We start from the raw sequence: 22560 nt of genomic DNA on the forward strand, positions 1-22560 counted from the left end.
ATAAATTAGAATACACAGTACGAGGGCGAAAGCAAAGAAAACAAAGACAAGTGAATATAAAGAAAACCGAAAAAACATTGATATTACTATAACTTATTATCTCACCAACTGCACACCCAGCCAAGCGTAACTTGCTTGAAGATACAAAAACGCCGCATTGTTGGTATCGATTTTCTGCAGTATTCTGGCAAAAAATCGTTTTTGGTCCCTATTTGAAGAAAAGAAGAATAAAAAGCTTATTTGAACTGGAATGAGCGATAAGTCCGTACAGATATTTCAACAGATATTCGACGTATTTTTAGTTATGTCACGCACAAAAAAGTACTAGCATTCCAAGTACTTGTTAATGCAAAACTATGAAACTAATCTTCATCCATGGCACTGTCTTTTTTAAAGACAGCTCTTGCTGGCATTCAGACTATTGAGTTTATAGATCACATTATTCTTCGAAATTGTGTGCGTTTATTGTATATTGTATATTTATTAAAAATCACATAGCAGCCAATAGCTGATTTGCAAAACATTTTACATTAAAACTAGAGAGAAGCATCATATTTAAAACACTCAGCCATAAAAAAAATAAAAATAAAAAATGAACACACTAAGAATTGCACTTACAATAGATTTGGAACAATATCAAAAAATGACTGGCAAAAAAAACACCTAAGTTGCTTAAGGAGGTTGGTGAGAATGGGTGGGGTTCAATTTCAACTTCAACTTGTTCTTAGACCACTCAAACAGGGCATCAAAATTCTCTTGGATTGCACTATCATCACTACATGTATATGCCCGATGTTCTCCTATTGGCAGGTCATCAACGTATTTCCAAACTCTGGAACTCTTGTATTCTGGACATCATTCAATGCATAGTTGATCATGGCAAGAAAGGATATAGGACCCGAGTTTTACCTTGTTGAACACCTCCAGAGAGAGTAACCCATTCAGAAAAGGATTGCTTATATTAACTCTTTGATTACGGGAGGTAAAGAAGTCAACCACCCACTTCACAATAATATTGCAGGGTAGACACCCATCTTCAACAAACTGATGACAGCAATTGTGTTGTTAATCATGTCAAAGGTTTTGGTACAGTCCGTAACACAAGAGTGCTAACATTACCAGCCTTTTCAGCTCCAGAAACTATATGATGGTAATCATCAATAAGGAAGTGGGTGGTAGACATTCTGATTACCACATTGTCTGTGATAAATGTAAGGCTGAATAGCATCAAAGACCCTTTTGGCTACACGACCTTCACCAACATTGGCAAGACCTGCTGTAAGATAAATTGGCTTTAGTTTGTCAATGGAAAGTGGCTTGCTTTGGAACAAGCACAACATTTGCTTCCTTCCACTGAGAGGAAAATTTACCTTGCCTGAGTGAAGCGTTAATAATATCCCAGCAAACAAAAAACGTTTTCGACATCATTCGCAAAAGGTTATAAAAGGTTGTCAGAAAACGTTTAAATGTCGGGTTATAAAAAGGGTATATTAAGAGTATAAAACGTTTTCATAACCTTAAAAAACATTTTTTGATAATCTACTGCTCAGCAAACAAAATGTTTTACAGAAAACGTTTAAATGTCGGGTTATATAAAGGGTATAAAAACGTTTTAATAACATTCCAAAAACATTCTTGAAAACTTGATACTAAACATTCTAAACAGAATGTTATTTTGGGGTTGAAAAAATATTTTGCGAAAAATGTTTGCCTAAAATATTTTCAATAACGTTTTAAAAACGTTTTCATGACCTTTATATAACCCGACATTTAAATGTTGTTAAACGGTTTTGAAAAAAACATTTTAAGAACATTTCTGTGTTTGCTGGGTTCAAATATTTTAACATAATGTTATTTAAGCATTGACACAATATTTGGCAAAAATGTTTGCAAAAATAGTATACAATAACATTTTTTGAAAACATTTAAAAATATTGTTGTAGTGTGTTTTCATACAAAACGTTTTAAAACGTTATCATGACCTTTATATAACCCGACATTTTAATGTTGTTAAAACGTTTTTACCTAAACCAAAAGCCAATATATAACTTATTTAAAACGTTTTTAAAACGTTTTTGTGTTTGCTGGGATCTGCAACAGGCTTACTGAGTTCGTAGGCAAATTCTTTTAGAACTCTTGATGGAACATTAGCTGGAACTCCTGTTTTTGAAGAAGATATTTTCTGTAAAATCACCATAAATATCCCACAGTTGAATGATAGGTGGTGGATCTTTACTAGGCAAAGTGGCTACTGGGTATTACTTTCATTGGCAACCGCTTTATAATTTGTAGCATCAATGTTGGGGACATGTGTTCTCGACCTTCATGTTAGCTTGGTTACGTATCTCCCTGTGCCATTTACCTGAATAAAGTTTTTGTAACTTTCTGATATTGTTAATGTTATTCCGAATTTCCCTGATCACTTTACTTATTTCTGAGCTTATTTCTAGCATTCTTGTTTCCATCAGCAAAAGCATTTTGTTTCATACTCTCAGACTAATGAGGGCCTTAGCACGGTCAATCATTCAAGCCTTGTCACGAGAGTGTTGACAGTCTTGGATGGAAAGAAAGTGTTTATTTGATATCGTTATGACTTTTTTCAAAATACCGAACAGCGATTTGTCGATTTGATAAAATCAAGTTACGCATGAATTCTCTTGACTAAAGAGCCGCTAACTAGCCATATGTGACGTTGAAGAGATATTTTCCCCACAACGCCGTTTTCCCCAATGAAATCAGACATTCCTAAGCCAAGATATTGGTTCTAATTCAAGATTCATATCAGTACAGGCTTTGGAAGGGTGTTTGTGTACATGACTCTTCTATATAGAAATTAGTCCAGCTGAACTACTACTTTTTTTTAAAAAGCCGAGGATCAATTGAAAAGTTTGACCTTTCTTATTGAAGATATGGATTTTGTTCCCCAAACGACCTAATATTTGTGGTGTTTTGGGGAACAAAATCCATATCTTCAATATGAAAGGTCAAAATTTTCAATTGATCGTCGGCTTTTCCTCCCAGCTACATACACTTTAAGAATATATCATTAGATATATAAAATTTACTTCGAGGACTGTTATATATGTATCAAAAATGTGAAAAATATCAAATTTTAATCATTTGTCATAAAATTTGTATCATATCGTGAATTTCAAAAAATGGAAATTATTTGATATCCGAAAGACATTCTTCGTATTCAGAATATAATTCGAAATTTTTGCCATTTTGCCATTTTGAAGGTGAACTGTTGAAATTGGGTGCAAAATGGAATAAAAAAGCTGAACTTTTGCGCTATGGGGCTAAAATGGCCAAATATGAGGTTAATTTGGTCAGAAACCCACATACATGCGCCTATGCATATAGGCTACGATTCCCGCTGTTGTTCTCATGCTGAATCGCCGTTAAATAATGCTGCTACCCACTGCATCACTACCGTCTGATACCTGTTTTCTAATTCAAGATTCATATCAGTACAGACTCTGGAGGGTGTTTGTGTAAACGACTCTTCTATATAGAAATTAGTCCAGCTGAACTACTACTACGCTGACAAAACTTCGGCCAGGCACAAGTGATCTGGTGAACGAAAGGGGTCGCCGTAGATAGCTGGTCGAGGAATTTTTGTAGGACAGTCAAGTGTAGCCAACAATCGGGATTGTTACCTTGATCGGAACCGACTGTAACGAGGTCTTTTGTCATGGGTCATCTGCCCCGCCATCCGCCATTTAGAGAATAAACGATAGGAATTTTTATTTTGCCTATCCTCTACCGTGTGATAGACGACAGGCAGGTCCAATATTTTGAGTAGTGGATGCCGGCGACTACGATAAAAATATTGGACCTGCCTGTCGTCTATCATAGGTAGAGGATAGGCAAAATAAAAATTCCTATCGTTTATTCTCATTCTTAGTCAGTTAAATATTATTTTAATAACTGTAAACAAATTTTTAAAGCAAAAACTAAGTTACCGTCATAAAACTCCCCTCGTTATAAAATGAACGAAACTTGTTTACAACTTCACGTATTCTGTTGCGCGTATTGCTAGCGCGTTCGCGTATTCCGCACTAGTCTACGCATCGAGCGCGATACATACGCGCACCTCTAAAAGCATGTTACGCATTATCAAGACGCATGATGACGTGGGGTCGTCTACGGCCTGATAGACGGCACCCGAAATCATGCGATTGTCCAATCAGAAATGTGTCTACGAACTAGACCACTCCCACTGACTAAGAATACCATATGAACCACGGGGAGACCGGATTTAATTATTTTTTATTCTTCTTCTTTCTCCTCCTCCTATTTCTCACCTTCCTCCTCCTCCCCCTTCTTCTTTTCTTCTTCTTCTTTATCCAATTTAAATAAAGATAAGTATATGTAATATTGTTGATTTGATTCAAAACGTGATGGAAATTATTTCATGGTCATCGGAGGTCAACGAAGGTCAAATTATTTTCAGGTAGATTGCTTATTAAACTTAGTACCAACTTTTTTTCACGAAAAGACAATTTTGTCCAAAGTAATTTCAAGGTCATCTAGGTAATTTCAAGGTCACATCTGGACTTCGTGGTCTTACAAGACCGCAACATATCTATAGATTCTTCTTTCTTTCTGTCAATCCGCCTCTTCTCCCACACAAGCAACATCGTGTACGCATGCATTATCGATACGAAAGAAACAAAAAACAACCCAGTAACTTTTAGTTATTTTTCAATGTTTCTCCCATTTGTTATGTGTAAACCAACAAAAACAACACTATTGTACTTTTATTCTATGTTTTGGTTGAAAAATAAGTAAGAAAGTTTATATCAATCGCCTTTTCCTTTCTTCTCTATTGTGTTTGTTATACTTGTATTATAAAGTACCCAAATTGTTTGATAAATCGCAGTTCCAAGTGTACTAAAATGATACTAGCAAATAAATTTCCATTTTGTATTGTTTGTACTTTTTGTTTCTTTGTATGTTTCATTTAGTTTTTTAACAGTTTCTATTGGTGATGCAAAGAGCAATAGATACAAAGGATGTTCCAGAATATAAAACGTAGATATTACGTATGTTTTATTTGTGATTTTTGGAATGAGGCATATGTCTATACGAATTCGAGGAAATTCATTGTTTACAGAGTGCATATAGCACCTACATTGAAGGAATAATTTACTGTAAACTACACTCTTAGACATATTTTATTCAACTTGAGTAAAAAGGTCACAACTCACCAAAGCATTACTCAAATTGGGTAAATAATACCCAACATTGAGCTCATTTTTATAGATTATTACACAAAATGTTGGGATATATTTATCAATATGAACACAATGTTGAATATTTCTTTACTCATTGTTGATTTGTGAGCTACATGAGCTCAATGTTGAGTAATTTTTTACTCAACTGTTGAGTTGTGCCCTTTTTACTCCATGGTGAGTAAAATATTTTTTACAGTGTACAGAGCGAGTGCAGCTGTTTGAAAAAGGCAATTCAGCATTATCCACATAAACAATGAAAACCCAATGTGAAGCCTTTGAAAATTCAATGTTGCAACAATTGAAAAATATCATATTGAAATATACATTAAGTAATATTGAACATAGACAGAGTCACAGACTACCAGTATTATCATCATTATATAGATTATTATTATTATTATTATTATTATTAAGAGGACATTTAGAGCTTTCAGAAACTGAAAACCCCATGTTGATACGACTTTTTTTTGTGAAGTTACGTCAATTTATCAATCGCTGAAAACAATATAAAACAAAAAAAATTTATCACTGTTTTTGCCAATATCTCAAAATCAATATTAGCGACATCCGACTCATTCCCCTTGATCGTGTCACATATTATTACATATTTTAAATATGTATTTTTCTAAGAATATGTGGCGAAAAGGTTAGAGAAAAATAGGCTAAATTAACAAAATGACAGTAGTACGTTAGAGTTGTAGTTTGGATTATGTTGAAATATTTAGTCTTAGGCCCTAACTGACATCCATAGGGGTTGTATTCACTTGAACAGTCTTTGTCGAGTTATGGCAAGCAAACCATTTTTACTCCCAAGGGAGCGATCGTTATTTACGGCAGGGGGATGGTAAAATTTAGGGGGAACACAAAGTTTTTGGGTGTCTTGAGGGGGGAACCTGAACTTTATAGTTGAACCAGGAGGGATTGTTAAATTTTAAATGGAGAAAATTGGGAAAACAAGGGGGAACGCGAAAATTTTGAGCGGATGCGAGGGCGGAACGCGAAATTTTTGTCAATATTTTTTTCCAAAACGGTCATTACCCCCATGCCGTAAATAATGATCGGTCCCTAATTTACATAATTCGTCGGCCGCATCACATACTGACGTATTTGCAAAATACGCATTTCGAGAAAATCGAACTTGAAAATCTAGTGATTTTCATTTGCTGCATAATCTTGATTAAAATATTATTGTCGATCAAAACCAGTTTAACAGTAAAGCAAATATACCATATTTTAAATATAATTCACTTATCACTATCAGAGCATAACTTATTCTGCAAAAAATCAATATTAAGTAAAATACGTCACTATGTGAAAAGGACTAATATCAATTTCGCCGTTCAAATGACAAATACGTCGCGCAAATACGTTAGTATGTGAAACAGTTGCGTAAATACGTCAGTATGTGAAAAGGACAAAACAGCAATTTTGCCGTGAATTGACAGAGTCGCAAATACGTCGCGCAAATACGTCAGTATGTGAAACGGCAAATTCTTCAAATCGCAGATACGATATACTGGGCTTGCGCAGTATAGGTGATCGGCAAAAACGTCGTTATGTGATGCAGACATTTCAAGGTTTTATAAATACGACATAATAAAATTAATTAAAATCTTACTAATTAAGCCACTTTGAGGCATGATTTTTGGTGAATATATAGAGTAGAACATAACAAACTAATATACCAATTTTCTCAAAAATATTAAAAATGTCGAATACGTCAGTATGGGATACGGCCGACGAATTGGCGCATGTGCAAATACTCCACCCACTCGCTTTTGTGTTTACAACTAAGAGAAAATAATCATAATATTATGGAGCTCTGTAGAACTATATAAGTCAGAGCTGATTGTAATAGCAATCACTTGGTTCCGAGACAGACTGATTTTTGCTTGCTTCTCATCGAAACAACGGGGATAAACAACTATAGTTTCAAAGTAAGTTGTGTATTACATTTATTCAGAAACTTAAACGTTAAGTAGCCAGGCATGTTATGATCATCTATTGTCACTTTGAAACATATGATATAATCCCTTGCCTTCACTCCAGTTGGAAGCCATGTAGCGGCATTGTGCTTTAGCCCAAACTCTTGATTTCTGATATTTCCTACGTTTCGAGCACCGGGGCTCGAACCTATAGTATAGAAACTTAAACGTTAAGTAGCTTAAAACGTTAAGTAGCCAGGCATGTTATGACCATCCATTGTCACTTTGAAACATATGATATAGGCCTAATCCCTTGCCTTCACTCCAGTTGGAAGCCATGTAGCGGCATTGGTGCTTTAGCCCAAACTCTTTATTTGATATTTCTTACGTTTCGAGTCCCGGGGTTGGAACCTATAGTATGCTATGTAAATGTGTGGCTTGCCTTTCACTATAGACCTATGCAAGTTTTAGTTTTGTTAAATTTGGTGGGTAAGCTGGTGGGGGAAAAGAAACACTGCGTGAAATTCGGCTAAAATTTTGTGTTTTGGTTTGTGATTGTCATTTGCTACTTGATTGGTATTTGGTACCGTATGATTATATTAAAATGTGTGACCTTTGTTTTATTTTAAACTAGCGTGTGCAATCAGTCAATCAACATGAACAAGCTTGTGCTTTTGGTATTGATGGCTGCTATTGCCTATGAGGTTAGAGGTAAGTAACACACTTCACAAATATTGTAATGTGAGGAAATATGCTACTCGAAAGCCTTTGTTCCTTTTGCATTGGGAAATGGAGTAAGAATCTCCTATTTCAAGATCTAAGACCAAACAGTACTCTTCAATGTTGGAAGTGGTCTTTTTTTAACTTATTGCACGATATTGCTATGGGTATAGTAATTTCAGCTGGATGCTCCATTACAAAGCAGTGGATTTATACAGTAACAATACTGTGTGAGGCCTTTGTTTCCTAAATGAGAACAATAGTCTGTATATTGTTAAAAAGCATTGTTGTGGTAAATGTCAGAATGAAAACTGTGACACGATTTCAAAATTGAATATAGGTGATGGCGATTCTAATTATTATGATCATTATTAACAATTTAAAATACATTAGGAAACGAATTTGGAGAAAACCTTCTGTTAATAAAATACTATGCTGAGCCAACAGCATGACTGACTCACGCTCCAGTAATTTCAGATGATTGAGCTCAGTAATACATCAAAGAATGTCTTCCTATTCATGAAAACAAATAGATAATCAGCTTATCGGATTAAAAGCTTAGAGGGAAGGTCTTGTTGCTTAGCGAGTGTTTGTAATTATTAGAAGGTTTTCTCCAAATTCATTCTCTAATGAATCCCTTGAGTTTTAACTACTTTTGCTTAAAATCTTTTCTTGAGGGTATAAATAGTGCAATGTTCGTAGTGTTTAATACTCTTTAATACTATGATTACTTAATTATTTATAGGTATTGAATTAGAAAATCCGAAAGTGCCACTTTGTAAAGATGGGTGTCCTGCGGAAGACATACCACTGACAGTAGCTTCTGAATCAGACATTGCACCAGACTGTAAGTACATTCAGGTGTCCCTTTGCTTTTTGCATTTTGTTTTGGGGGAGAAAAACCAAACATTCGAGCTGAAGCCAATTCCACATAGAATACGAAACAAAGATGTAAGAAATACTGACGGACCCGGGACTCGATCCCAAAAAATTCATCATGCATAATCAATATTGAAAAGCACATGTTCATTGCAGAATTGATATGAATATCATTTTAACATCGCATAACTATTCTTATTTTACATTGTACTTTTATGTTATAATAGTGTACTTCGGTTATATTTATAAATGCGCTTTTATAACTACGCACGTGACTCATGGGCATGACATACAAAGACCAGCAAGCGTGACCAAATCCTCATGCATTGACCACTATAAAGAACAGGAACTCTGAAGATAAATATCCTTAGATTTAAGTATTAATTCAATAGCAAACATTATACACATGGGGGATTCCGAATTTGTAATAATTATGTTATCAAAAACAACATTTTGAAAGTATATGACGACGGAAAAAATATTCAACAACGGAAACGTTTACAATATAATCACAGAGTTGAACAAAATATAAAATTGTACTGCACAGTGGTCTCATGTTGTACCGCCTTTGCACCCAAATGTATAGAAAGACCAACCACTATGTAGCAAGGTCACTTCGATACTTACTGTTTAAATATCTGTTATGGAAGAGCAGAGGTGGTCACGTGCGTATTTATAAAAGCGCATTTATAAATATAACATAAGTACACTGTATAATGTATTTGGGTTTTTTTTTACTGCTGTGGGCCATCATGGGCTTCAAGGATATTTACTTGTATTATCCACTGATAATAGTAACCTATGTTTTAGGGGGTTAAAAATTTTCATTGGGGTTGAGTTAGCAAACCAACTCAGTAGGGGGAGTCAACCCAACCTCTGCAAAGTCCACACTTTAGCAAATACATCATTTCATGTACATTTTCAAGACTCTTCTTCTTTGTTTTACATTGTAGCTGCTGTAATTGAACAATTGGGAACACCCACAGGATTCTATCCTTACAAAGCGCATAAATATCCACCAAAATCAGGCTTTGATGTTGGCGTAAGCACGGTGTATTTATATTATAACGCGAACGATGAAAGTGGTGTCTGTCAATGTGCTTTCACAGTAACGGTTACTGTTGGTTAAACTAGGTGAGTCAGTGGTTGAGTTTAATCCCGGGAGTTTAATGGTTAAAACAAATCTTTTGTAAAATGTGTTTTTTAATATTATCGTTTCATGTGAAATTAAAAATATTATAATGATTTACTACTTTAATAAGTGAAAAAATAAGATTTTACTTTTTCATAAACTTTGCGTCACAACATACCAGGTGATGATTGTTATAAAAATTAATGTGAATTTGATTTTCAAATTATCATTTCTTGTGAAATTGAAAATGCATCATTATGATCATTACTTTAAGTAAAACTTTTACGTGTTGATGAATTTTCATTGTATAAGCCTCATAACCTTTGTGAAGAAATATAGCCTACGTGATATACCAGGTATGAACCTTATGTTTGCTGTAGCTTCCACCTTTGTAATTTCACTCCTTTTTTATTTGGTCCGAAAGTGGGAAAAGTAATCAATGTACGTACCCTGAACATTTTTCCGAGACGGTAGAACTTGATCCGCCGGATTATCCCAAAAACACTGCAACTCCATCACCTTTAGCTCTACACCCCCCCCCCCACTTAAAACCGTGCATCCACTTCTCTGGAAAACACCCCTGGCTTTGTTGACAGGTCACGTTCCCTTAAATCCGCCTCTTGCATGTCTTGCGACGCCGGTAAATTTTGACTATACCAGAGCCGTTGTAAAGCAAATTGGGTTGAAGGTTGAACAAAGAAAAGTTTTGGAAAACTGTTGAATATTATTTTTACATACTGGATTTGCATGTCGATCTTATTTCGTCGTAGAACTATCTAGCTATTTGACCGGCAACTTAAATGGCATAGACATATTTTAAGCACGGATATTTAATTCTCACCGCACGGATTTTTTTATCCCAATGCACGAACGTGCCAGGGGGCAAGTTAAAATAGCCACTGTGTGCCAGTGGAAACCTATTTATATCATAATAATGTTTGAAACATTGAAATTAATTTGAATATCTCCGCTTGTATTTCAGCTTTAGGAGACTCACTCACATAGCAAACAACAATATGACCTGCATTTTCCAAGTATGGCTGAGTGCGGTGCGGTGCCATATTTCGTGTGATATACAGATAATGATAAAAACTTAAAAAATATTTATGATTAAAAGTAAAATAGAGAGGTGATTACGGGTTTTTGTAGTTTTATTATCGATGGCTTTAAAGCTGAATTTATACTCTATCGCTGAGCGACGACCGATTGATATTGACCAATGAAGTGGCGTGCTCTTCCCAACGCAACAAAAGGCGCTCTACCTCATTGGCTAAATACCAATCGCTATCGCTTAGCGATATAGTATGAAATCAGCTTAATATTGTAAAATATGCATATAATTCACATTTTCGGTAAATGCAATAAGCCTTTGGGTTTGTTGTGACGCCGATGCGCAGAGCGTATCTGCGCACTTCATTGGTATTATAAATACGATCAATGTGATGTTAGGTGACGATATCAGGGATCCAAACGTATTGGCTTATGGGATTTACCGAAGAGGTTATTCTTAATATCAACGAAAGCTTGTTGCATTTCATGGCCTTAGAAATTAGACTGAAAAATTAAATGATCATAGGGACATATAAATAAATTTATATTTTGGTTTTCCTAGGTAAGGGTACAAATGTATTGAGTATTGGAGTGTAAAGATGTATTGCGAGGATAAATCCCAGATACATTGCGTATGGGCAAATGGAGAATTGTTTTAATGGTTATTATTATATTTATAAGGTTAAATTTAAATTTGTCAATGAAACAGTTTATTTGCGATTTGTTGGGATGGTCTAAATGTGGTAAACAAATTGATGCATTGTGGTCATTTTTTATCTTCATACAGAAATAGTTTCAAAAGTTCGGTCTTAGTAATAAAAACACTTTGTAACGTAATATTTCTTGATTTTAAACGATATCAACAAATTAAATAATACAAAGTTGGGCTTTATACACATGCATTGACCTTAGCTGGTGCATCAAAGTTAAACTGCAATCTAGGGTCAAAGGTCATGAACGGGTCACTTGCGGTCATTTAAGAAATATCTTGAAAATGCTACTTCTCATACAAATTAAGTAATTACATACATGCAAAGACCTTAGTTGGTGCACAACAGTTATACCTAATATGTGTCAAAGGGTATGTGTCACACGATTTTTAAAAGCAGACGAATCGCTACTCAGCATATATACATATCAAATTACACTAATATACTTACTGTAGAAAAAACAAAGTAAACCAACCAGTCTAGGTATATCATATTTACCTGTATGCTCGAATTGTTGGAAGTCCTCCAAGAGTTTCAGAAAAATGCGCGAATACTGGAGATCTCGTGACACTGTCAATACGTTGCAATTCTCTGGAGACACGAATTAATCAATCGGTTAGTATGTAGTAAGTCCCTGGAAGTTCTCGGGTTAGGGGTTAAGGGTTACGATTAGAGTTAGGGGTTACTGGTAGGGTGAAGACAAGAGTTTATGGGTTAGGGTTAGGGTTAGAGTGTGCTGTTTGGTTAGAGTTAGGGTAAGTGTTAGGGTTATGGTTTGTGTTTAGGGATTATGATTAGAGTGTGGATTGGGGTATTAGTTACGGTTTTATTTGTTTGTGGTTATGATGAGGTGTTAGAGTTAGAGTTTAGCGTTGGGTTGAGTGTGGGTTAATTAGGGTTAGGGGTTATTAAGGCTAAGGTTATATGTCACGGTGAAGACCAGGGGTAATTATGGTTTAGGGTTTGCCTGGTTATCAAATTACCTGAGCTACGAATGAAGTACTTTGCTCCGACGCTGTATATGAATATCACTGGTACAATTTCGGCATTTATGTGAGTAATGATGATATGGACGAACAGGGAATTTAAAAAGAGTAACATAGAGCAGCATGCTGTTGATAGTGAGCTTTATAAGTTTCTGAAACTGTGAAATCAGCAGGTGCTTGTTTTAAAACATATAACATTCTTATGGTCCTTTAAAATTCAACAAAATTGAGATTTGCATAGTACACACTTAACGATGCGCACATCGTCAGGGAGGCAACCCTACTGCGCATGGTGACGGACATGCGCAGTAACGATATGCGCATCGGCGTGACATGTATGGTTCTATCGCAAAGGCTGTCGGAATTTTCAAAAATGATTCAGTTACCTGGAGCTACGAATGAAGTATTTCGCTATAATTACGTAAATTATTATCACTGGAATAACTTCGGCGATAAAAATCGGCGTGATGACGCTATTGGCAATCAAAGAACTCATAAAGCCCAGACAAAAGAAGAAAGCAGTTTGTGTTGTCATGATTAATTTCTACGGTAAAAAGAAGATTTATGTTTTTTAGTTATTGAACATATTACACAGTACAAAATTCATGGTTAATATGTAGATTGTATGTATAAGATTCTTCTCCTGAATTATCGTTTCATAGTTAAATATATCATCACTGGGCGGGAAAAACCTCATATGTACTTTTTGCCCTTGAACATGGATGAAGCAAACCATTCAATTTAAAGTCTACACCTACCAGGGCCAAAAAGTACATAATGAGGTTTCTCATGTTATGATACATGAGGTAGCAGGTACTACCTGTAGTATGGCAAATTATCAATTCACCTCATTTGTTATGACTGGACTTCTCGTACTCCACTCTCTCTCTCTCTATCTCTCTCTCTCTCTCTCTCTTTCGTCAAGCCATGGTCATTGCAAAATTGATTGTCTATACTAAGATTGCATCATACGTTTCTATATACTTACGATGTCAATTATTTGTGTATCACTTGCAAAACGATTTAAGATTCTCCCAAGTGGTGTCGTATCAAAGAACCTGTAATACCAAGTGGGAAAACACGCTTTTCATTTAATATCTAAACACATCAAAAAGACATGTATTTTATTGAGTATGAATATCAGAACCAAACATGTCTACTTACTCGCACGAATCGTTCGCAATCGCCCAGCTACTGTTAAATGGTCAGCCGTAGGCTGGGCAGGTAGAAATGGCGTAGTTATTTGGAAGCTTTCGAAAGCTTATCTCGTAAGTTCTTCATAGAGCGTATTAGATATTGTAAAGCTTTTACCGTATATAACACCCATCTATTTGTGTTAAGTATGTTTTACGAACACAATTATTTGATATCAGAAGGACATGCTTCGTATTCAGGATGCAATTCAACATGTCTGATATGCTCACATCTTTCACTATAACTATATCCTGAACTATATGTTGGAATATGTGGCTGCAGCAAATTACCTAACACAACTCTCCCCATACACAGACACACACCGACCCTTAGGCTACTCCCCCTATGAGTTACATATAAAAATATCCTTTCAGCACGTTTCAGGCCTTAAGGGTTCCTATAATTTTTTTTGTGGGAACCATGATTTATACCCCACAAAGAAATTGTACCCCACAAGTTATTGCTGCAACATACACCCATAACATCCCTCCACACACCCCCACCCACACCACACACACACCCCACCCCACCCCCACCACACTCAAGAGGATCCTACCTCATTGGTGCTGCAGTGATATTTCGTAGCATTGTGATGTGAAGTTTCTTGGCAGCTAGTGTGGTTGCCATAGCACACCCGATCACGTGGATCACTCCTGCGCTTATTATAGCGAAGAACAACCCAACGTATGTGTAGACGAAGTCATCGGTTATTTCATCTATCTATTAATGGGGAAATTGATAAATAAACTATTGTTAAATTCCACACAAAACATATGTACATCAAAAAATATGCAACCCAAGCAAAAATATCAGCATTATGATTATACTCCAAACATTGCTGCGATGATTAGGGACGATTTTGAGTTGCAGTTGGCCAATCCGTGTTGTGGGCACGGCTTTGTATATTGGGTTCCAAGGTTCTGCCTGAGACTACAATACATATATTTTAATCTTAGGTTTTACTTTCGGAACACTCGCGCCCATCTATATCAAACTGCTTTATTTGCAGCTATTCGCCATCATGATACAAGCGTCACGACTCGTTTTCTTGTAACAATCATGTTTTCAATTTCAACATTTGCCCACCATACCGTATATCAGATATACGTTAGCATATCATTACTCTAGTGGAAATTAAAAATGAGAATTCTTTCAATCCGATGAGAATTAGACAAAATTTTTAAAATTGAAAATGTTCTCATCTCTACGAAGGTTTCTCATCCAAATGAAATACCAATTAACGGTTAACAATCTATAACATTGTATTATCGTGTTAAATTTTCTCATTTAAAACATTGTGACAGGTTGTTGACACATTAATTAGTATTTCTCATTCATTTGGATGAGAAAGTTTCGTAGAAATTAGACAATTTTAAATTCTCAAAGTTGTGTCCGATTCTCATCGCTTTGAAAGAATTCTCACTTTCCACTAGTGATTGTACCTACCGATGTGGCGTTCCTCAATCCTGCCTCGGACCAATCAGAAAGCCAGAAATTCTGAGTTACTCTGAGTATTTCCATAATAACTGCAAATCCAAAGAATGGCAGTGCCCATCCCAAAGTCATGGATTTTAGATATTTGAAGTAGACGGCACCTGCAACTGAGCCTGTTTCTTGATCTTCTACTTCCGTCAACTTTCCAACGGACTTGCCTTGTTCTTGATCTTTCGCTCCCACCAGCTTTCCGTGCTTTATTGACTCTTTAAGTAAAGCAAAAAACAAAGTGTTACTGTCTGGCGAGCCATAAATACATCAATACTTTGACCGCGATCAAAGTCTTTGATAAAATGAATATTGAATTGGTTCATCTGGACTCACTATTTTTGATAGCGACAGTATCGCTTACCTTCTCTGAACGAAGCAGATTCCCACAACCCCGATCGACTCAACTCTCTTCGCATAAATCTGCGATCTTTCACGTAGTCCATGTCATCACAGATCCTGTCATCTTCCGATGCTGACGTCACTTCCGGTTCACTAGCTGCTATGACCTCTTTTTGCCAGTTTTTGTATAACTCTGGGTCTTTTCTTGCTATGTCGTCGAAAGTTCCCTGTGAAGCAATTTTGCCGTCTTTCATGACTATGATCTAGAACAACAAGAACAGTAAGTTCAGTAAAAATTGCGTGTTTAGATGAAAAAAATGTTTTTCTGTATCTTTACGCCAGAATTTGCCAATATGGCGAGGACGCGCTCACATTATGACGCCATTAAGCTTCATAATATTGGCATGTTGGTACTTATTTTGGTAACAAAAGTAAATAATTAATACTATGTACGAGTATAAATTATGTTTATTCGAATTCCAGGGGACGCACCTTTTCAGCTTGTTGAAGATATTGTAGCTGATGCGTCACGAGAACCACTGTCCTCTTAGCTTTTCGCATTCTTCCCATGATTCCCTCGCGAAACATGTGACCTCCAACGTTAACATCTAAAGCTGAAAGTGGATCATCCTGAAGAATTAAAAAGATATAAAATATCTTCATAACACAGTGACTATACTCCTAAAAGAAATTTGAAGATATTTACCAACGTGTTAGCTGAAAGAGAGGATAGAAAATGCTTCCAGCACGACACCTGTTACCAATTGCCACAGACAAATGTTACTTCCTGAAAAGCTGGACTAAACAAAGTCATCTGACGCAACTGATCTCCTATCTGTGTCATATGATGCCCTTATAGTTTAATAGCGAATTGTAATAATAATAATAATGATTATGATGATAATAATAATAATAATAATAATATATTGAAACTGAAATACAATAAGTACCAGAAGAACTATGTTTTTGTCGGAATACATTGTCCTGGCAACACTGATTCTCTGTTTCTGCCCACCGCTTAAGTTAATGCCCTTTTCACCAATTTCAATCATATCACCACCAGGTAGCATCTTTATATCGGGTCTCATGCCGCTGGCGTCGATAACCTTCCAATACCTTAAAAGTAATAAATAAATAAATAAGTAAGGGCGAGCCATTGATTTTCAGGGGTGCACACCTTTATTTCAAATGGACATTTTATTGTGAAATGTCATTGTACAAAGAATGCATTAAAAAAATTCCACATAGCCCCCGAATGAAAAGTATTTAATTATCTTTGTAATCACTCAAAAAACATTTTGTGTGAATTTTACATCCAAACTAAGTGCTATTAAATTTTTATGAGCATTTTTAATTTACATGTAAAGTCTATGGGGTGACGATTAGAAATAGACGGCAATATTGAAAACCCTCATTTTGGCCCATTTCAGACACAAAAATGCCCATAAAAAAGAATAGCACTTAGTTCGGATGTAAAATTCACACACAATGCTACCTGATCGAGTACAAACATAATTAAATACATTTCATTCGGGGGCTATATCAAAAACAAAAAATGTCCTATACCTTAATGGTTATGGAACAATGGTGGGTGGGGGATTGTTTCTCTTTTCAGAAAAGTCAAATGAAACTGAACCAGGTTAGGAGGTTGAGTGTGCATAATGGTAATCATGGGATAAATGATCACTAATATGCCGAGTTCTGATATACAGTAAGCCAAAGAATTAAGGTACCAGTTATGTTGACCCCTGTATATCCTGAATAAATTATGTCAAAATTAAAACGAGCAGTCAATACATGTACTCATTAGATCTGATTTAAGACCTTATTTGTTGAAATTGGTTGAGAATTAAAGAAACGGTGATCGAAAACCTAATGAAGAAACGAAATCAAAAGTTGCACTTTTGTGTTCTAATCAATGAAAGCACGACGCTGGTTTTAACGTGCTAATCAATGGAAGCGCAGCGCTAGTTCTCTCGTTCACGAACACTTTGTGTACAAATCAATAGGGCATTTAATGCAGCAAACTGTAACTTTTAAATTGGTATACTAGTATTCCTTGGGTTTTGGGATCGCCGTGTCTTTATTTCTTGAACAATTTCAACGAATGAGGTCAATTATGACATATCTGTTTTTGTTTAGGATATACAGGAAGTGAACATAACTGGTACCTTAATGTTTTGGCTTACTGTATTACAACATTGAGTACGAATCAGAATCAATAATTCAAGTACGAGTCAGAAATATACCTTCCAGTTTTGTCGTATGGCAATATAAACAAAGGTCAGGTACTATTATGCTTTGCGGAAACGTCCGTAACCAAGAAATACACATAATACGAAAAGTAAAAAGTTTTAAAAAAATAGAAAGATAAAAAGGATTCTCACCTTGTTTTATTATACCGCTGCCCAAATAAAACATTCTCTCTTAAAGACGCATTCATCAACCATGCTTTCTGTGCTGCGTATGCAATGCTGGGTGGTTGAGACCTACGGTATCAAAACAATAACAACTAGACTTAGCTGTTGTATAACCCACGAACACAGCCGTGTTGTGACCCCTTTAGTGACCTTTGATCCCAAAATATATAATGTATGTATGCACGTGGCATCACTTTGCCATGTTATTTGTGGCAGAATGGGCATTTTGAAGGTTTTTCGTCTCAGACCGGAAGTGACCCCTTAATGACTTTTAACCCCAAATAAAAAAAATACCACGTATACACTGAGTAACATCAATTCATGTGTGAATGTACCGTCTCTGTGCTATATTTTTCTTGGCTGATACAGTTTTTTGAAGTTATTTCGATTTATACCGGAAGTGACCCCTTAATGACCTTTGACCCCAAATCTGTGTACACCCCATAGACACTGGGTAATAACAATGCATGTGTGCAAGTGACATCACTGTCCTACGTAATTTGTGGGAGAAGATGCATTTTAAAGGTATTTCGTTTTATACCGGAAATGACCCCTTAATGACCTTTGACCCCAAATAAAAAAATACCTTATATACATTGGGTAAACACAATTCATGTGTGAACATACCATCACTCTCCTATGTTTTTCTATTAGATGGATTGACACAAGCTTAGAACCATGAAATTCCAATCAGCAAAATACACCTTTTACGCATTACTCCCATGACTCAAGCAATACTAAAGTTATTTGCAAATATTTCATGTACAGTTTCAGGATAGTGTTTTATGCTGAAAAACAATATATGCTTCAGTCTCTGACACATACCCTTCACTGTCGCTATATGATGTAATTCCACTGAGTGTAGTCATTTCACCAAGCAATGCCGATATAAGAGACGATTTGCCTCCGCCCACCTCGCCTATGACCATTGTTAGTTCACCTGAAACAATACCAGATTTAATCGAGATGTATAGATGAGTTGACTTGTGACGTCGTTGCCTGGCAGTAATCGCACATCATCACAATGCCCATTGTTTCTTGCATGGCAGTATGCGCGCGCATCATTTTTTGTTCAGGGTCCGTGCTTTTAAAACTCCCGACACATCACATCAAGGCTATTGAACAGTGTAGATGTTGTATGTAGTTTGCTCAAGCATATCGATATACCAGTTACCCGCCTTGGTTGATATATATTGAGGTCAAATTAATATTTTAACTTCAATATCCTATGCCAACTCACACTTGAACCAATTTTATTTTGGCAATATTTATATTGCTGTCCGTCACACGGTAAAGGAACATAACTTAAATCCCCAGTTTCATTTCAGCAGTCACATTTACATTGACTGCTGTGACATTTTACCTTTCATAATTTCCAAGTTGATGTCCTTCAAAATCGGTACAGAACTTTCAGGATCCCACGTAAAATTCCCATCCTTTATCTGAAAAAGCAAATTAAAATACTCATTATTTCTTATTAGCCATGATTCATAAGTATTTTGTTCCAGGAAAAATATGTATCACCTGACGGTAAACCAACTGGCAACTCTAGCTTCATCGTTGGAAAAAATATCTGGGGTCAGCATGATAATGTTATCCCATTTAGAGTTGATAAAGGCAACAATACTTGCAGAAACGTAGACAGGTGGATTTTGCGTGGATCAAAAATGAACAATTCTGTTTGTTTTTAATTTACTGATTCTGGTAAATGGTTTATTAAATTTACGCTTTTAATTACGATCTTTTCAGTAATCAGTTGTATATTCTAAAGAGCGCTGTACTAATACTTTCCTTCGTTAATCTAATTTTTAAGTACTATTACCTCTGTTACCTCCTGAAAACCGGCAGTTTTACCCCTTTAGCGCAACGGAGATCGAGAGTATGACCATCATGGCTATCCCTTACTTGATGAAAAGATTTATTTAAAAAAAAGGCATAATCAGTCGGATTACTTGTAAACTATTTCCATAATAAACTAACCTTGATAGCACACCCTTCCGGTACTCTCGGTGTTACTCGGTCAGGATCACTGGTTATTGCAGACATACTATCGTACGTCTGCTGTGATGAGGCGCCTTTGCCTTTTAATAATGAAGATTTTTCATTAAAACCTTCCTTTTTAGATGACACGGCTCTGGGTCTGTAGCTTTTATACGGTCGTGGTTTGCTTCTTGTTAACACTTTCTAAGATTTGATTGATAAATGATCATTATTGTTATGCAAGTGTATAAAATGTAATTGGTTAGGACTTTGTCATAAGAAAGAAGGTATAGCTCTGGCGGTATAGGACATGCGACAAGTGAATAAAACTACAAGGCTGACAGCCTGTTCAAAATAAGTGGTTAGCAGTTTCGAATTGTTTGTGAAGATTTCATGATTATGTGTTAATCCAATGACGACGTCAAAATGGCTTCTGACACCCCTGGTATCATGGCTAAACAGGTTTAACCCTCTGGTTTTTAATACAAACAAGTACTTGCAATTTAATATTCATTTGCTGTTGTTTTGTTAAATTTATTAGAGCAGATTTCACTATTATTTTCAAAATTTTGAGAGAAACATCTATATTACGTTAATACTAAGTATTATTATCCTATAAATGCAAGATTCTGCGTTATATGTATCTAACAATATGACAATGAGCAGAAATTAAGAGATGGGAATTTCTTTCTTCTGCATGCAGAGTTTCAGATTGTGATACTTACTTCATGTTCCTCCCCGCTTTGAGTCGTCTTCAAACCTAAATCATACTCGTCATCACCCTCTATTTCTGGGGCCAAGAAAAATTCTCGAAGTCTTCTGACGCCCACAAAAGCATTAGCAAGCAACGAGGTGACCAGTGGTGTAAAATACATGGGCTCTATCAATTGGTTCATCAGGGCTAAAGCAGAAAATGTGGTGTCCGGTAACAGTGGCTTCCCAGAAATATATGGATACGCAACGAAAACCTGGCAAAGAAAAAAAACCAGAAATCCCATTTAGATGAAAATTGTCTCAAATGTGCGACTTCTTATATAAATTTAAATAAGGAATAGTTTGCAATATCTAAGATGTTTCGTTACGTACCGATAACATGATGATGTTCGGAGCAATGATGCAGAGATACACTGAAAGCAAAAAAAACCATATAGATGATTTGGAGCAAGAAGGTGCTATCTGCAGTAGCTGTCCTATATACTGATAATATACTGTACATAAATGATACCTAGTGTGTATGCCATCATTGTTATATTTTACCAGTTTTACCCAGTTTGCTAAAAATATGCAGTGTACTTTTTAATATTAAGACAGCGATCCTATAGGAAATTAGTCAAGGAACCCAGCAAACACAAATACGTTTTTAAAACGTTTTAAATAAGTTATATTTTGGGTTTTGGTTTAGGTAAAAACGTTTTAATAACATTAAAATGTCGGGTTATATAAAGGGCATGAAATCGTTTTAAAACGTTTTGTACGAAAACACACTACAACAATATTTTTAAAATGTTTTCGAAATGTCATTGTAAACTATTTTTGCAAACATTTTTGGCCAAATATTTTTGTCAACACTTAAATAACATTATATTAAAATATTTGCACCCAGCAAACACAGAAATGTTCTTAAAATGTTTTTTACAAAACGATTTAATAACATTTAAATGCCGGGTTATATAAAGGTCGTGAAAACATCTTAAAAACGTTATTGTAAATATTTTGGGCAAACATTGTTTGCAAAATATTTTTTCAACCCCAAAATAACATTCTGTTTAGAATGATTTGTACCAAGTTTTCAAAAACGTTTTTGATATGTTATTAAAACGTTTTTGTACCCTTTATATAACCCGACATTTAAATGTTTTCTGTAAAAAATTTGTGATTGCTGTGCAGTAAATAACCAACAAATGTTATTTAATGTTATGAAAACGTTTTATACCATTAATGTACCCTTTATATAACCCGATATTTAAACGTATTTTGACAACCTTTTATAACCTTTTGCGAATGATGTCGAAAACTTTTTATGTTTGCTGGGAAGCCACCAAATCACATTTATATTTCCATTGGCAACTCCCAAAAATCACAGACGTGGGGCGGAAAGAACAACCATAACTAAATTAAGCCTTGGTATCTCCTGGATATATAACCCATACTCTTCTATGTCAGCTTTATTTGTCTCAAAAAAATATTTAAGTACAAACACCTCTAGGTCAGGTCATGCTCTCTTCCGACCCCCCGTGAAAAAATATTCAGAAGACCATACCTCCAAATTCGTAGCAGGAATTATTCTTCAATATAGCCCACATTTCTTTCAATCGGACCATTTCGATTGCTTTACAAAATAATTTTTCCCAGCCATAAAGCTTGAGTAGTTTCATCCCAAGAAGCATTTCGTTAGCTTGTTTTAGACGTTCATCAGCTTCTACCTGCAAGATGACAATAAATGCGTTAACCCCATGAGAACTACCTGCCGATTGGCCAACATGAAGATTGTGTCCAAGTT

The 22560-nt window shown here is 35.6% G+C and overlaps 2 protein-coding genes across 3 annotated transcripts in view; one reads left to right on the forward strand and one right to left on the reverse strand.

Annotated features, from left to right (window-relative positions):
- The window catches only part of LOC140158038 (ATP-binding cassette sub-family C member 9-like), a 45161-nt gene that overhangs the window by 15443 nt on the left and 7158 nt on the right, over positions 1–22560 (reverse strand). The window contains exons 7-22 of the mRNA XM_072181284.1: positions 22321–22483; positions 21147–21187; positions 20786–21028; positions 20061–20264; positions 19444–19522; positions 18906–19020; positions 18048–18134; positions 16611–16776; positions 16153–16290; positions 15683–15923; positions 15283–15536; positions 14393–14556; positions 13631–13700; positions 13029–13186; positions 12155–12247; positions 106–208 (exon numbers count right to left, since the gene is read on the reverse strand). Of these exons, the coding sequence (XP_072037385.1) occupies positions 106–208; positions 12155–12247; positions 13029–13186; positions 13631–13700; positions 14393–14556; positions 15283–15536; positions 15683–15923; positions 16153–16290; positions 16611–16776; positions 18048–18134; positions 18906–19020; positions 19444–19522; positions 20061–20264; positions 20786–21028; positions 21147–21187; positions 22321–22483 (2319 nt within the window). The remainder of the gene's footprint in view (positions 1–105; positions 209–12154; positions 12248–13028; positions 13187–13630; positions 13701–14392; positions 14557–15282; positions 15537–15682; positions 15924–16152; positions 16291–16610; positions 16777–18047; positions 18135–18905; positions 19021–19443; positions 19523–20060; positions 20265–20785; positions 21029–21146; positions 21188–22320; positions 22484–22560) is intronic.
- LOC140157539 (uncharacterized) lies at positions 7025–11596 on the forward strand. Of its 2 annotated transcripts, none has more exons than XM_072180767.1 (5): positions 7025–7177; positions 7800–7876; positions 8631–8732; positions 9718–9898; positions 10885–11596. In XM_072180767.1, exons 2-4 carry the CDS (start codon positions 7822–7824, stop codon positions 9891–9893), a joined length of 333 nt encoding a protein of 110 aa, XP_072036868.1. In that variant the 5' UTR covers positions 7025–7177; positions 7800–7821; the 3' UTR covers positions 9894–9898; positions 10885–11596. The 2 variants fall into 2 exon arrangements, with proteins under 2 accessions (XP_072036868.1, XP_072036867.1); XM_072180766.1 differs by having other exon boundaries at positions 7026–7177; positions 10879–11596.

The sequence above is a fragment of the Amphiura filiformis genome, chromosome 7 (assembly GCF_039555335.1).
Source record: "Amphiura filiformis chromosome 7, Afil_fr2py, whole genome shotgun sequence".
In the NCBI taxonomy this organism is placed as follows: domain Eukaryota; kingdom Metazoa; phylum Echinodermata; class Ophiuroidea; order Amphilepidida; family Amphiuridae; genus Amphiura; species Amphiura filiformis.